This window comes from Aedes albopictus, chromosome 3 (genome assembly GCF_035046485.1).
Source record: "Aedes albopictus strain Foshan chromosome 3, AalbF5, whole genome shotgun sequence".
Classification (NCBI taxonomy): domain Eukaryota; kingdom Metazoa; phylum Arthropoda; class Insecta; order Diptera; family Culicidae; genus Aedes; species Aedes albopictus.
The window spans coordinates 202409137-202426702 of NC_085138.1; the positions used below are offsets into that span (position 1 = coordinate 202409137).

The following is a 17566-nucleotide window of genomic DNA, read 5'->3' on the forward strand; positions in this document are numbered from 1 at the left end:
AACTCACTTCAAAGAAAGATAAAGATAAGTTAAAAAACGCGAGTATTTATCCATGCATTTTTACTAGAAAGCTCAGTTCCTGAATTCAACTATGGATGAGTTCACTAGGATTTTCACTGAACGTCGTTTGCTGAGAGGCTGTAATCAATAATATCTCCCGTTTCTAGCCCACCACCCATCACCACGAGTAACCGGTTGTCGAGCATATCGATACTTACCCCTAACGGATACGTCTACATAGTCGTGCAAAACCGATCCGTTCGGGTTGGTCATTCGGCACTCATATCGTCCGGCGTCTTCATATCGGATGTTACGCAGTTGTAGCACTTTGTCGTAACTAAGCACATGGTGGCCTGAGCGACTCCATTCGTACTGAAAGTGAATAGTTTAGTTATAGCTGTAGCACAAAATTCGCCTCAACACTTGCCCTCAAACAAAACAGTCCATTTTAATCGAAAGTTTTAAATAGAGTTCATAATGCAATGTATGAAATGGCTTGATTGAGAAAACATCGGTCCCAGAGAATATTCCCATTGATAATTAATTTGATTGCAATAGATTTCAAAACCTACCCGGACATTCTCTGGGTAATAATGGCTTTCCAGTGGTCTACATGTAAGCGATACGGATTGTCCTGGCATCACTTCGTGGTGACGACCTTGCTGAGGGATTTCAGGAATCATTTCATTTCCTGGAATAGAACATAAATTTAGTTCACAGATATTACCGGATTATGATTTTTTAAAACGATGCTATGTGACTTTTATTTATACAGCAAAGTACCATATCTGTCCGAAAACACAAGACATTTTCCACATCCACATCCAAAAAAGTCGATATTTTTAAGTAAAACAAGCTGTCCCCGGCAAACTTTGTGTATGACTACTGCATTTTTTGACGTTTCAAGCATTGGCGTATCTGGGATTTTTTCCTAGGGGGTGCCCAAGGGGTGCCAGTTTCAGTGGATTCCAGGTTGTTTTGTTTTTTTTTAAAGGGAAATACCGATCCACTCTCAATTTCTTAGTATAATGATATACTGCGTCACGGGAAAAATTAGCCCGTAAATTTAAACGCGCTGTATTATAAAGAATTTTTTTTTTGGAAAATCCAAACCATTGTACTGATTTAACACTTTCTCCGCCATGTGAGGTTTGAAAACTTGATTGCGTATAATACATGGAATTTGCATTTTCAGTTTGAACTTAACAATTATCGCGATAACCTCTTTGCTTTGAGGATAGAAAACATTCAGGTCCGTAAAATATATTTTCAGAGCAATTATTAGAAGTGTATATCTCGGAAACTATTATAAAATATCCACAAATTTGCGTGTAACTTGTATTATAGTTCCGTGCTGAAGCTTCACGAACATATTATCAACCCAATTGAAACCTGGAATTTGGTGCGAGCAACCTTCGATTTTTCTCTTCGGGGTTCTGATGCTCACACTAAATTCCAATTTCGACTGGATTGATATTATATCTGGTGAAGGGAATGGTGTATAAAGCTAAAATTTTGACTTACGTTAAACCAACATTGTGGTAGTCAGTCAAATTTTTAGCTCCATACATTTCGGATAATTGATTCTGGTTTTTATACGTATAACACAAGAAATTTGTGCTCTCGGCAGAACATTCTTTTGGTAATTCCTCAGGAAATATTTCCGTCAATTTATTTGGAAATTGTTTAGCAATTTATTTCAATCGAGACTTCTTTTGGTAATCTCCCAGTTATTTCTTTGGGTTTTGTAAATTTATTCGGTTATATCTTCGGATCCTCTTCGGCAAATTTTTTAAGAATTTATTTGGTAATATGTTTGGAATTTGAATTTGGTATTAAGCACCTTTCACACCTCCTTTGAAAATTTCATTGGCAATTATTTTGGAAATTTCTTTGGCAATTCCGTTAGGAGTTTATTTTCGTTTTTTTTTTATTTCATTCGAAATGTTTTTTCGGGATTTCCTTTGCCAATTTCTTTAGTAGTGTTTCAAGCATTGTTTTGTTAATGTCAGCAATTTTATTGATATTTGCTTCTTTAAAATTCTCAAATTACTCTTCAGGTAATTCCTTTGGGAATTCTTTTAGTGAAGTCTTTGGTAATTCACACGACAATAACTCTGGGAACTTCCTCACATTTTATATGGAAATGTCTTCGGCAAGTCATTCTACTTTTTTTTTGGTATTTTCGTCAATTTTTTGGACTTTCATTATCTATGCTACTCAGTGTTCCTTCGCCAATTTCTTCGAGAACCCCTTCGGAAACTCTTTTTTATAAATTGCTTCTATAATTTTAATGTTAATTCTTTATACAATTTCTGCAGTTATTATGTAAGGAATTCCTGCAGCAGGTGATTTTGGACTATCTTCGGCAATTCCGATGTTACTTGCATTGATAAATTTATTTGGGATTATCATCAGCAATTCTATTGGAAATTTAGGAAACTTCGATTATTACTTTGGGAACTTCTTGGATAATTCCTTTGGAAATCCATTCGCGAAATTTCTTAGAGCCTTCCTTCGGGAATTTATTAAAAAAAAATCTTTGCCAGTTCTTTAAAAAATCTGCCACGGTGATTCTACGGCGAGTACTTTTGGCATTACATTAAAGTTTCTTCAGAAATGCCTTTGATGATTCCGGAAAATTCTTTGAGAATTTCTTCGATTTTTTGTGACTGTTTGTGGATATTTTTTAGAATATATTTCGGCAATTTATTTTGAGATTGGATTTGGCCAATTTTATTGAAAAGTTCCAATATTTTCTTCCGAAATTCCTCTGGTAATTCTTATATAAATGCTTTTGGCAACTACTTTGAAAGTTTTAAGGTAATTTTGATGGATTTTTTTTCCGGCAATAGGCTCCTAAAGGCCTATCTCAATTTTTGCATAAATCGATCAAGTATTGGTTAATATGACATATTTACTCATTTTTCATGTATTCCTGTCAGGTAAAGCCCATAAAATAACAATTTGAAATTTTTTTTAAAACTCTTCTTGTTTAGCACTCAATTTTGAATAAATTTTGTTTACCGTGTATGTCAAACAGGAACATTTGTTGTCAAAAGTGAGCCAATGTGATTTCTTTTGCAACCCGTCGGTCCACTTTCGTTATACGTCAAGGTTGACCTCGAAAGTCAAACAAGAACTGTTTACCATTATTTTATAGAGCTTGCTGACGTTTATTCACTTCTCTCTTTCAAACATGCAGGCGGAATAGGATTTGTTGTCATCAGGAAAGGTTTCCCGATGAAAACAAATCCTGTCCCGCCTGCATGCTTGAAAGAGAGAGGTGAATAAACGTCAGTAAGCTCTATTTTCGAGTTTATTAGCAATTCTGTTATTGTTTAAGTTCGGAAAAAATCTATTAAGATCAGAATAGCATGCTTTTTCGTGTTATACAACAAAATCGGAAAAATATTTTTCATTTTAGGAGCCTATTGCTTTGGGAATTTGTCAGGAAGGTTTTCGTGAATTTCATAGGATTTTCTTTGAGCAAGTCCAGTTGAGAATTTCTGAATTTCCAGTTCAGCAATTCACGGAAGCAATATATATGAATACAATTAAATCATAGAGAATGGCAAAAGTAATCACGTTAAAATTGCCTAAGAAAATCGCAAAAAAACTGAAAAATAAATTGATGAAATAATTTCAGAGGAATAGCCATTGAAATTATAGAAATAAAAATCCAAAGAAATTGCTGATTAAAGACTACCACAGAAATTAAAAAAAAAAAACAACCATGACGAAGGAACCCTCTAAGTCTAGCGAATACGGAGTCGTGGGTTCGAATCCCACCAGAACGCGATTTTTTTTTTCACAAATTCATCTCTCAATTTGTCAATGAGCAACATTCGGTGCCTTCTAACCAATTAGTTTTTCCCGTACATTCCTATAGGATTTCACTAGAGATTTGTCTAGTAATACCTCCTAGGATTTCTCTGCAAATTCCAACTACTCTTGAAATTCGTTAAGAAATTCCTACAGAGATTACTATTGGGATTCCTTCAGTGGAATTCTTTGAAGAAGGCCAAGAGGAGCTCCAGGAGTAAAACCACGATTAATTTCTAGAGTAATCCATGGTTAAAAACTCTAAAGAAATTCTTGGTTGAGTCTTCAGAAAAATCCCTGAAAAAATCAAAGGCATTTCTGGAAGTATCATAGGAAAATTTCCTAGAAGAATCTCAGCAAGAATGCCTGGAGAAATCCCTAGAAGGATTCCTGCAGGTAGTTCAGTAAGAAATTCTGGAGGAGACCTAGGAGGCATGCCTGAAACAGAAGCAGCAGGAATAGCTTATGGAATCCCAGAAGGAGTTCCTGGATGAAAGTCAAGAGGAGTTCCTGGAGGAATCCAATGAGAAATATTTGGAGAAATCCCAGGTAAAAAAACTCTTTAGGATTTCTAGGAAGAAACACCGAAGGTACTTCTGCAAGGATCCTAGGAAGATTTCCTTGAATAATTCCAGTAAGTTTTTGTAGGAATCCCTGTAGAAATTCTTAGAAGAATCCCTAGATGATTTCGGAAATGTATTATAGTAAGAATTTCTGGAGCAGTCCTAGGAGAAATTGCTGCAAGAATTACAGCAGAAATAGCTTGAGAAATCCAGCTGAAATTCCTGGAGGAAGGCCAAGAGGAGTTTCCTGGAGAAAATCTATGAGAAAATTATGAGAGAATCCTTGGATAAAATAGCTTGAATAAAAAAAAAACCTGGAGGAATCACCGGAGAGCTTCTGAAGACATCACAGAAAAACCTCAGGAGGTATTCTTAGAAGGATTCTGGGATGTATGATTGTAGATATCTCACACAGAAATCCTAGGAGGAGTTGCTGGAGTAAAATATACAGGAATTTCTAGAGAAACCCCATCAGGAATGCCTGGGGGAAACTAAAGAAAAAATCCTTCGAAAACTAGAGAAGCCCCTGCAAGAACCGGTAGAGGTATTCTGGAAAAATATGTAATGAAGGCCCTGAAGGAATCACAGGAGGAATTCCTGAAAGAATCTCAGGAACATTTCCCAAAAGAATTTCAGCCGTAATGCTAGGATAAATTCATATAGGAAACACTAGAAGAATTTCTGGACATATCATAGTAAGAAATTCCGAAGGAATTGCTGGAAGAACCGCAGGAGGAGTTGTTTGAAAAATTCTTGGAGGAAGGCCAAAAAAAGTTTCTGAAGGAATTCCATGAGGAATTTCTAGAGGAATCTTTGGATAAAATCTCTAAAGGAATAACTGGATGAGTCCTTGGAGAAATCCCTGGTAGAACCATCAAATGAATTTCTGCAAGAATTTCAGGGAGATTACCTGGTAAGATCTCAGCAAAAAAGCCAGGAGAAAGCTTTAGAAGAATCCGTAGCATAATTTCTGAAGTACATACCACAATTAGAATTTCTGGAGGAAGAATAGCTGGAAGAACCCTAGGGGCAGGACAGATCTAACGAGAGCAAATCTGTGTTCCAGATGTTGCTCAGAATTCCTCACAGTTCCTCAGAATTTCTCCCATTTATGCCAAAGTGTGATCGAGCAGAGTCTAACAAAAAAATGATAGCAAATTGAAAACTCGATTTGTATTCAGCAGCAAATTGATATTATATTTTGATATCAGTTGGTCTTGACTAAATTTGATTTCAAACTTAGATTTCGTTTTGCTGTCACTTCAAACAATTATAGAAAAAAAAAATTAAGTTACTTCAAAACTTCTACGTAACCTTGTATAATAACTCTAAGAATATACCATTGGTGTAATTATCTTCAGTGCTGAAAAATTCATTTCGTCATATCTAAATTCAATCACCTACAGCTCATTTTAGAAGCTGAACCTGAGAATATGGTATATGAAAAACTTGTGCGGCTAGACCAGTTCTGCAAGAAAGTCACGGATAAAACGATATTTTTCGAATATTTAAGGTAAATGTCACTACCTTCGAAAAATGCAAATGATATTCACGGTGAATATCATTTGGCATTTTTCAAAGGTAGGCCGTGACATTTACCTTAAATATTCAAAAAATAGCTGTTTTTCCGTGACTTTCTTGCAGAACTGGTCTAGCCGCACAAGTTTTTCATATACCATGTTCTCAGGTTCAGCTTCTAAAATGAGCTGTAGGTGATTGAATTTAGATATGACGAAATGGAATTTTCAGCACTGATTATCTTATGGCATTTAGAATTTCATATCAATCGAAAACCCCCATATTTAACGATTTTTCCATTTTTACGTACTGATAGCAAAAACAGTTTTCAATTTGCTATCACTGATAGCAGGAATTGTTTTCAACTAGCTGTTACGGGAACATTTTTCTGCTCTCATTTTTGATATTTTAACCGTTAAAACGACCAAAACGACAACAACCTGAGTTATCATAATTTGCAATATCACAACATCAAAATTAGTTTTCAATTTGCTGTCAGACCTTGTTTGGGACCAATGTCAAACTGCAAAGTGTTGCATGTGCTAAATGAAAATTGCAGTTTTGGGGATGTCTTTCGATAAATTTCGTCGATCATTGCTAAAAAGAGTTACTCAGAAATTCTCAAAGTTGCTCTCGTTTGCAGTGTCTTGCCCCTAGGAAGAACCCCAGGAATTGCTTAAGGAATCCCAGCTGGAATATCTGGAGGAATTCCTAGAATTTCGGAAGGTATCATAGAAATAATTTCTAGAGAAATTCTTGAATCCGGAATGTCGGGGGTATCCTAAGTTCCTCTAACAAATGCATGGAGGAATACCTACAGCTCTCCTTGAAATAATCGGTAGAAGTTTACTGGAGGAATCCCTAATGGAATCGCAGGAGGAATTTCTGGAGGAATTACAGGAGGAATGCCAGAAGAAACCCCTAGAAGTATTTCTGAAGGAGTTCTAAAAAGAATTGCTTAAAGAATTCCAGCTGGAATTCATGGAGAAATTAATAGAAGTTTTTGGAGAAATCCCTTGTGGAATTTCTAAAGGATAAATCTTTGAAGAAATCTCGGGAAGAATCATCGAAGGGATCTCTAGATAAATCCTAGGAAGATTTTCCGGAAGAATTTCCAGAAGAACTTCCCTAGTAGAATTCCTAAAGGTACCAGAGTGAGAATTGTTGGAAGCGTTCTAAGAGAAATTGCTGGAAGAATCTCAGCAAGAGTTGCTTGGGAAGTCCTAGCCACAATTCCTGAAGGAAGAGCAATATAACCTCTTGGAGGAATTCCATGAGAAAGTTCTGGAAGAAACTCTGAATAAAATCTCTGAAGGAATTCCTGGAAGAATAACCGGAGAAATTGCTGGATCTCTCTGCAGAAATTTCTTGTATGTACAACCCCATCAAGGCCGAACCTAATGTCGTTTTCGTTTTTGCGGCGGTGCTACACCGCTTCGTGCTACACTTTTCACTGCAAAAACGAACATTTTCGGTGCAGTTGCATTGGTGTGCGTGAATAAAAACCAAAATATTTACAACTTTGCAAACGCTGATTGGTGGACACGGTGTACACTCGCTACACTCTCGAATTTTTGAGTGCTGCACTATCTTGAGCGGTGCAGAAAAAGTGCTACACCGGTGCAGTACGAAAATCAAAAACGAACACTTTCGGTGCAAAAGTGCTGCACCGGTGTAGCACCACCGCAAAAACGAAAACGACATAAGGGAAGTTTATTGAAGAAATATCGGGAGGAATCCAAAAAGGAGGCCTAGAGAAATCACTGTATAAATAGATAGAGGTATTTTTGGAGGAATCCATAGAGAAGTCTGTTCATTGTTCTTATCAATATCCAAAACGCATATAACAGGTATATAAGTAATTCCAGGTGTGCTTGAGTTTTGTTCAAATGTGACATTAATAAATATTGGAATTTTTGTGTGAAGTTTTAAATTTAAGGTGCCTGACAAGGAAAAATTCTAGGGGGTGCCAGGCACCCCTGGAACCCCCCCTAGCTACGCCAATGGTTTCAAGTCCCTAGCCAAGCCCAAGTCCCCGTTCAAAACGTATGAAAAACCGATTTCTAAGAACTCTTTAATTCTCGTAGTCTCTTGCCTCATAAACCTCCCTTGGGTGAAAACTAACAGAACAAAACAAAGACGACCCGAACCGGACGTTCCGTTCGAGAGTTGTTAGCGATATAGTGCAACTCCGATTATCGTGAAATTTGTAAACTTGTTTTTTTAAAGCTATTGAGTTCTATTTTTCAGGAAATGCGTTGAATGGGCAGAAAAATGTGCAAAAAATATACAAATATATTAGTTTTTTTACGCTTTCATGGTATTTTTTCCTAAAAACTAAAATTCAATAGCGTTCAAACAAAAAAAAAGAAGTTGAAAATCGATTAACTGGTTCAAAATTCATGATTTTTTGAAAAAAAAATAATTTTGAAAAACCAGGATTTTTAGGACCACCTTATCTGAAAATTGGTCGCCCTAATGACGAAATAAAAAAAATACAGGTCTAATTATTTTCGATGTACACCAAGTTTCACGATAATCGGAGTTGCACTATATCGTTTTTCTATGGAATGGCTGTATAGATAGATCTGTCGGCGTCCTTAGCGGTTGAAGGACATGGATCACATAGTGATCAACTTCAGCACGGTGATCAACAACCCCCAGATTACGGCACTCAACAAAGGTGAGTTCTTCCTTCGGAAAGGAAATATGTGAAGCAGTGGGTCGAGAATGGCTTGACGGATCTTCGTGTATGGTATGTGGCTGCCTACCTAATGCTCCTTGGTACACGTGTATTTAGCTGAAATGGCGGACGAAAAACCTTGTAATTTTCCTATTTTTCAAAACGCTTCCCTCAGATTTATGAGTTTTTATTCGGGAACAATCCGAAAAGGTGAAATTTGGAGTGGGACAAAACAAAAGTGGACTTTTTGTTGGTCCGTGTTATTGGCCCTCATATGCATATAGGTTGGTTTTACATAATGTCGGGTATTGCTATTTTTGTGTTGTGTCTAATATGTGCAGAGTTGGTGAAGCAGGTTTCAAGGGTTTTTAGAGAAAAAAAAGAAAGAAACATCACCAATCCTGTCGTGTTCGATAATGAATTACAGCACTTTGCGGTATGTATATTCCAGAGAATAACTTACGGTTTACGATAACTTCTGCCACTTTGGTAACGTTTCCATGCCGGTTGGCCGCAGAACAGTAGTATCGTCCGGCATCGTCTGGTGTGATTTGAGTGAACTGCAGGTATAGTCCCCTGACCCGTATCCTTTCCGGTAGATACTGGCCGTTCTCTCCGTGCCACCTGACATCGATGGGCTGTTCTCCAGTAGCGTTACAGGTGATGATTACTGTTTCTCCCGACCGTACTACCATTGGCATTGCAGGGCTGAAGGTAATGCGTGGTGGTTCGATGACTTCCAACATGATCTGCACAATAGTAGTAGGAGCTGAAACGATATCATGTGCAATGCAGTCATACATCCCCGTAGCGTCGTGACCAGTGTTCTCGATTATTAAATGACCGTCGCGGAGCGTTGATCCGTATGGAAGTCTTCTACCATCGGTACGACGCCATTCAGTGCGGGCACCACTTGATGCCTCATTGCACAGCAGCTCAGATCGTTCTCCAAGGATGGCTTTGTAGGTGTGCTGCTGTGGGCTCCCGGGATACGTTGGGTTGGTATATGGTGGACGTGGATGAGGGTGAGGATGAGTTTCTCTATCAGTGTCGTGAGATCCTAGGTCTCCTCGTTTCTCCTGTACTTGAATTGTGATGAAGCGCGAATCAGTGCCTGCAGGACTAGATGCGACACATTCGTATGTTCCGGAATGTTTAGTTTCGGCTTGGAATATGTGAATGTTAGCCGATCCTAAACCTTCAAATCGCGACAAATGCCTGGAGTCGATTTCGTGATGTTGAGGAGGTTTTATTTGGACCGTTGGTTCTGGCTTGCCTCGTGCTGAGCATTGTATGCTCAGTTCGTCTCCTTCGTAGAGTTTGTATTCATCTACTGCCGGAGAGATTGTAATTATTGGAGCTAACTGAACATCAACTGAAGCTGTCAAGGAGGTAGAGCCAGCAGTGTTTTCTGCTCTACACTCGTATTCGCCGGCATCCTCTAGAGTAACTTCGCGGAGCCTAGATATAAAATTCAATTATTTACAACGGTATACTGAGCTTTGCGGTAATACATACGTAATTACTCCTGGGTAGTCCTCTAAAACTCTCGACGATAGCGGTCGTCGATCCCTGCGAGCCCAAGTGAGTGTTGGGTACGGTACTCCGGCAGTGGCCCGACAAGACAATCGAGTGGATTCGCCAACCTTAATTACCTGCGGTTCGGTTGGATAGAGTTCCAAAACTGGAGCTTCGCGACCTGGTGAAATAAGTTAGGCATTACAGGAAGCATAACAATACGAAATTAAGCGGGTGAACAAAATCGAAGCCGTTGAAAATGGAGTTATTTTTCTTTATATGTTGGACTCAGTGGACAAGCTGTAGAGCCCCCGACGCTAATTGAGATTAGAACAGCAATTAAAGAACTGAAGAACCTTAAAACTGGTCAATCCCCTTCCACGTCGAAAAAGGCGCCATACACTTGACAGGGTTCAGTGAAGATGGATTCTTTTTTGGACGTAGATTCAATGGATAGAATTGTAGCCCAACAAGTGACTACTAAACACAGAATCCCAACGGCTTGTTTACATAATTTAGTTTCGTATAGTTGAAAATTTACCGTTAGCATCGATAGCTAGGAAGCATTTTGAAGGAATATACGTATGAGTGGTAAATAATTTAACCTACATCATGAATTAACGTATTTCAAACTTACGATCAATATCCACTACGGTGTACGACCGATCCATGCCCTCACTGTTCTCCGCCATACAAATGTAAACGCCACCGTTGGAAGGCTGAGCATTGAGGATCCGGAGAATGTTTCCGTTTTGTTGCACGTTGGGTGCAAATGGTTTACCACTCTGTGTAGGAAAATAAAAACATGGTAACTCAAAGTTTTGCTGTTCCCAAAAAAAAAACATACCAAGGTCCATTTGACTGTCGGGTGAGGATTTCCACTAGCTTCACACGGTATGGTGTAATCGGTTCCTTGGGTCACCAAATGCTTATTTTCCAAAGGTTTCACCCGAGGGGCGGTTCTGAAAAAAAGAAGTTTAATCACCAAATCTTTCAAATTGAGAAATTCCAAACGCTCGTACTGGTCTGGTCTCATTGGAGAAATCATAACGTCAACGTAAGATGCTCGTTCTCGGCCACTTGGGAAAACGGCAGTACAGGTATATCGGCCAGAGTTGTCCAGTGTGGCATGATCGATGATGAGTAGTTCGTTCTGGACATAGCTGTTCCTTGGTAGGGTGGGTTCTCCAGCTTTGGACCATCTAATTTGACCATGTGGTTTGCAAATACAGGTCAGCGTAATTTGTTCGCCGGAACGGCCTTCATAATTGCCAGGATCTATTTGTACTGTTTCGTGCGAAGGCTCCTGAGGTGGTCTGGCTTGCCGGACGTACACTTGCAGAATTTTGTCGGATTCACCAATGTCGTTGCGCGCTGAGCAGCGATAAGTTCCTTCGTCAGATTTGCGGAGGGAGTTGAAGCGCAGCAATCCATACTCAATAATGACGTTGGATGAAAGCGGGTGCCCGTCCATTCGCTCCCATGTTATCACGGGCGTTGGGAATCCAGTAGCGGTGCATGTAACATCAGCGGGATGATATTCTTCGAGATCGACATAATCAGGTGAAATGGTAACTTCTGGCTTACGTTGCGGTGAGCCACCTGGGAAGAAAAATGGAACGATTAGTAGGAAAATCTCTATTTGTAAAAAAAAGAAGAGCAATTTATGTAGACCTATGAAGTGTATTCCCTTTTTTTTCAAAAAAAAAAAAAAATAGCTTGAGTAAGACATTAATAGCATAAAGCATGAACAAATATTTAACCCTCGAGTGATCGTGCTGTTGTATTTTGTGCAACACGTTGAACAAAAATCTCGCCTTTTGTGTTCAGCGTTAACGTGGTGCTGGCGGTGGTGGCCAACCGCGCGAGTTACGGAAGGTTAAGAAATTCTTGTTTAAACCATTGAATAATTTTGGGCGGAATTCTTTAAGGACAGACTTGTTAGAATCCCAAAATGGCCGCCACAATGGCCGACTTTGGCACCTACTCACGATTTTGAGGGCACAAATCTCTTCGTAAACAAAACCAGCGCATCTGAGTTTTTTTTTATTTTAAGCTAATTACAAGTGAGCAAGAACAGAATAATAAAATGCATTGTTGTTTGAAGCTTGCTTCTTGAGATTTGTGCATCTGAAGTTTTGATGCAAGGTTGAAGCGGGATTTCAAGACGTGTGCCCTTAAAATGTCAATATACGCATGTGCAAAATATATTGAAAATCCTAGTAAGGACATTCGGATGAATATTTGATAATAATTTTGACGAAATGTCGCCAGAAAAATTACACGGAATATTACACACCACTGGAGAAATAAACATTCTTGAAGAATAACTGATTTCTTCTTCGGATCGAATTTTTGGAAACAATTTCTGAATTCAGATGCGACTATATCATGGATAAATTTTTAGATGGCTACATGTAAAGCCATAAGAAGGATTTCTGTTAGTATTTTGTGAGATAAAGACATGAACAATCTATTTTGAAATAACCATAATCTGATCCATAACATTTTTGAAATATTTCTGAAGATTTATGTACAAAATCTTGAAAATCTGAGGAAGAATTACTGTAGGACTTTTTTTCCACAAGAAACTTGTGGGCTTGTTCTCTGAATGGCGTTAGTTGTCTGGGTCAGCGTTTTTAGTATTATGGGTAGTGGATCACTGGTGGGTCGCGGGCTGGTGGATGGAATTTATAAATACTCTTCTGGAGAATAGACAGAGTTATCTTGGTAATTCAGTTTCTCCTTAACTCTGGTGCTCGTGCAATTCTGATTCGGCGGATTGCTGCCTAATTTGGCTTAAAAGTGTTGAATTGCAACCGAAACTGGATATCGAACAAAGGAATGGTGATGATGGTGCTGCGAAAACTGACGCGTTTGGCAGTGGTGTCGCGTTCGAGTATTTTTTGAAATTGGTTTGTGAACTCAGTTGATGACGTTACATTTTCTAATCACACATCTTATTCAGTGATAGGAGCTGGTTTTTTGTGTTGTTGTGAAATTTATTAGTGTGAACCAACTTACCTTCGACGGTTACTGTAACCTGCTGGTAAGCTGTATCTGGACCGCTTCCCGCTTGGCACACGTACACACCGCTGTCCGAGATTTGAACGTTGGTGATTATCAGGGTGCCTCCCCTGTCGGTGTAGGCTCGGTCGGGCATACCGCCATTTTGCCGGTCCCATCGTACTTCGATTGGTCGCTTCGATACAGTATACCGAGCGGTACAGCCTAGCCGTACGTTGCGGCCAACTTCTACGATGTGGATTGTTGGTGAAGCCACAGATACTTCGATAGTCGGTGGCGGCGTCGGACGTGGAGGAACCACTCCACCATCGGGATGTCCTGATCATGACAGAATAGTGAGGATTAAAACACGACAGGTGTCTCTTTTACGTTTGCGATAGTTTCTTTGTCCGGTAAATACATTTTAATAAGCTTTTTGGTGATAATATTAGCGCAAGTGGATCAGTTGGACTTACATTCTCTAAAGTTATATTAGTAAATTTTGAAGGTTATTGAATTAGTACACGTAAAACTATGAGAACAGTTGGAATTTAGAATAAATTCTTTATGATTTTTTTTATTTGCGACAAATTGTTTCCCGAAGTCAGGTAGTTTTCATGTTAGGGAAATAAGGTTTGTGACTCAGAATATAGTCTATTTGTATATATAAAGTATCGGCCAATTAAAATGCACCAAAGCCATCTTTCCATACAAACTAATTAACTTTGGGTCTCCAGTTTGCCTAGTTGTTAAGGCTATGGATCGCCAATCCGGAGACGACAGGTTCAATTCCCGTTCCAGTCGGGAACATTTTCTCGACGCCCTGGGCATAGTGTATCATTGTCCTTGCCTCACAATATACGAACTCATGCAATGGCAGACAAAGAAAGCCCTTCAGTTAATAAATGTGGAAATGTTTAAAGAACACTAAGTTGAAGAGATGCAGGCCAAATGCCAGTGGAAACTTAGAGCCATCAAGGACAAGTAGAATTAACTTTGGAATACCACATCTCACTCAGTTCTCAACCGATCGATTTCATTTTTATGTAACAAACTACAAATCACTTCAATTTTTAAAAACTATTGGAAATTTGGGTTTTAACTATTGATCACAATAGAAATACACTAAGACAAAAAATCATGTGGCAAAAAATGATGACGTCCAAAAGTATTGGTGTCTTCAACAAATACGTTTTTTTGTGAGAAGACGAATAGATGTGCCGAAGACACCAACCAGGTTTATAGCCTGCTTTTTTGCTATATAATTTTTTGCCTTGGTGCATTTTTATTTTTCGCTTGCAACTGTTTCATGGGTTTACTTTTTCAATATTTTTTAAAAACTGAAGTGTTTTGTAGTTCGTCACAGGAAAATGAAATCGATCGTTTGAGAAATGACTGGGATGTGGTATTTCAAAGTTGACTAGTATGGGTAAACGGTTTTGGTGCATATTAATTGTCCGACACTTTATCTTCAATGTGGGATGGTTTTCGCCGTGGCAGTCGCAATCGCAATCGCAATCGAACGATCAGATATTCTTATTCCATTGTGTTGTTAGTAGAAGTGCGAACGGATTTCGGCAAAAACATACCTAGTGTTCAAGAAACCGATCCCAAGGTTTTTTTAATAACTTTTTAGAACGGATTATGCTTCCACAAAGCTTTTCAAGACGAAAGCACTTCTAATATGACAGATCGGTGGAGTACTAGATTTGTAGTAATGAGCTGAATTTTAGTATGGTGAGAAGGTCAATTCTCCGTTTCTGCAATTAAGGTGAAACATCAAGAAATCCCATTGCAATTTTGCATACAAACTTTAGAGGCACAAATCTGACGAACGAAGCATCGAATCATGCCGCACTTGATTATCCTGGCTTTGCTCACTTGTAAAAGGAGGCAGCTTTTTCAAAGCGAGCGCATTTGTTTACGAATTTTTAAGATTTGTGCTCTTGAAAACGTGAGTAGGGGTCCAAGTCGGCCATTGTGGCAGCCATATTGGTATTCTTTGAAGTTTCTCCTTAAATAATGCAAAAAGCGTGACTATTATGATTCCTTGCCTAATTTGATGCTGTTTGAGCAAAACTTTGGACAACAATGTTGATGTTTTCTCCATTTCTTGCCACATAAACAACATAGTTATCCAATGTTTTGCTCAAACTGCATCAAATTAGGCAAGGAATCATAATCAGTCCTGCAAAATATCAGAGTCAGTGCCTGTTTTTCAGCCGAAAATGAATGACTGCGGCGGTCGTTTTCAGTTCCTCGATGTGAGAACTGACAGAACCCGAGAGCTCCATTCGTGAGCAACCCAACAAGCTCAATTCCCGATCATCCACACACTACTCATGCTGACAGGCTATTCGTCTCAAGCGGTAGCTTGTGAGAGTGAGTGCCCTATACGCTACCACGGGTGAAAACACTCAAATACAGAAAATTGAATGGAAATTTAGCCCTGTCAGCTCTCGCTTTCAGCACGCTGCGTGCGAGTGTGAGTACCTATTTCATTTCGCTCCCGTGTTACTGATCGGAAAGCAACATTGACAGGAAAAACAAAACAGAGAAAATGAAAAAAGCAAAATATCGCTATCATAAAGGCCTGTCGAAAAATTGCAGCACTGATCATAATACCCACGCTTTTTGTACCATTTCATTGCAGAAACAGGAAACTGACCTTCTCACCATAATAAAATTCAACTCATTACTACAAATTTAGTACTACACCGAACGTGCCCCACTCCCTTCGCGATTACCCTGTCTATGGCTGAAAATCCCGTAATAAAAAAAAAACAAACTAAATTTCTAATTCCTGGAAGAAGATGTAATATACATCGAAACGTCGGATGAAGAAGAATATGTGATCGTTTGATTGTAATTGCGACTGCCAAAACCATCCCAGATGCCTAGATTCCTCAGTCAATAGCTGCCATCATATATCTAATATCTACTATTAGTTTATATTTACTATGAGTGAGGACGTGATAGAGAAACTGATTTTAGTTAAATAAAAAATGCTCTTCCTATGATACCATGGAATAAAGAAGTGAGGCGAGTTGCAATGTACAAAGATGAAGACATGAGAAGTTTAATGAACGAATAAGAGCTTTGGCGCAGCTGTCATTCTGAATGCAGCCAATATAGTTTACAGGCCCGGATTAAGGATTGTGGGGGCCCGGGGCCGGAGCGAATGTAGAGGCCCCTCGGATGTACAAATGTGATGACCAAAAAAGTTTGCCTTTGTTTTTGAACAATAAAGTTAATGTTTAGCAAGCAGAAACGGGTTTTGTGGGGGCCCTAAAGTGTGGGGGTCCTGCCCCCCCCCCCCCCCCCCTCGGCCCTCCCTTAGATCCGGGTATATATTATTTCTTTTACTATCAGCTACACATGAGTCAGGCGGTGTTTGTATACCTACAATACGACAAGAGTAGCTCAGTTTGAAGACTGAGGAAAATTAATCCGAATTTACAAATTGAACTAACTTTAATAAAAAAAAAACACAAAAGTCGATCCAATTTTCAAACAGAGTTTCGGGAAAACATGCACATCTCTTTAGAAAATTTTGAAATGTCGTAATAATTGGTGAATTAGTTGCTTATCAGGATAGTTATTTGATCCTGTTTTATTTCGTTTCACTTTTTACTTAACGTTTTACTTTGATATTTCAAAATAGGCGTGCCAAAAACATCAATATTATATATATTGTTCATATTTTTATATTCTAAACCAACCGTAATCAACAAAAGTCGCATTGCTCTATTGACTTTCACATATTTATGACTGCTGTGAATGTGAAAAGTTGCACTATAACGCATGTTATATTCAGAAGACTTCCTAAAAGCAAATAGGATCGCATACAATGGATTCCGTAAAGAGAGCATTTGTGTACAGCAGGTAACGAATAGTCGACGGACATTTTTACAAGACGTTGCACAATTCTAAGAATAATCTGAAATAAGACAGTAGGTTGTCCAAGCTTTTGTTGGAAAAGTGTAAAATCTGGAATTTCAAACACTGTCTTTTGAAGTGGAAGATTTTTAAAGCAATGGTGGTTCTCTAAAATATAAAGTTTATTTTTTGCAACGATATCTAGACATGTACGTACACGAAACCAAAAAAGGAAGGTGGGATCAAAATTTTGAAGTTGTTTCAAATGGGTATTTTTAAATTATAAGTATTTAACAAGTAGTTGTAAATCAATAGCTAATTGATTGTTCATCAAAAGCTCTGCTATTTAAACTGTTACTTACGATTCGAAAAAAGCGAAGAATTACACTCCTTTTCTAAATAGAATATTGTTCTATTTGTTATTTCAAAACTTGCTGAAGCCACTCTTCCCAATGGATACCGAAAAAGACGCCAATATAAACAAAACAACGTTGAATTGTTTTTAAAATTCTATGGTAATTCAACAATCGAATCTGATCTACTTCGAATAAAAAATAATTTACTTCCAAGATGT

General features: G+C 38.5%; 1 protein-coding gene across 32 annotated transcripts in view; it reads right to left on the reverse strand.

The window, feature by feature from the left end:
• Positions 1-17566, reverse strand: part of LOC109404958 (basement membrane-specific heparan sulfate proteoglycan core protein) — a 305493-nt gene that overhangs the window by 23271 nt on the left and 264656 nt on the right. For all 32 annotated transcript variants that reach the window (XM_062858588.1, XM_062858581.1, XM_062858573.1 and 29 more), the window contains 8 exons: positions 13132-13452; positions 11130-11709; positions 10955-11069; positions 10745-10892; positions 10108-10288; positions 9053-10050; positions 573-691; positions 219-372 (listed from right to left, as the gene is read on the reverse strand). In XM_062858588.1, the coding sequence (XP_062714572.1) occupies positions 219-372; positions 573-691; positions 9053-10050; positions 10108-10288; positions 10745-10892; positions 10955-11069; positions 11130-11709; positions 13132-13452 (2616 nt within the window). The remainder of the gene's footprint in view (positions 1-218; positions 373-572; positions 692-9052; positions 10051-10107; positions 10289-10744; positions 10893-10954; positions 11070-11129; positions 11710-13131; positions 13453-17566) is intronic.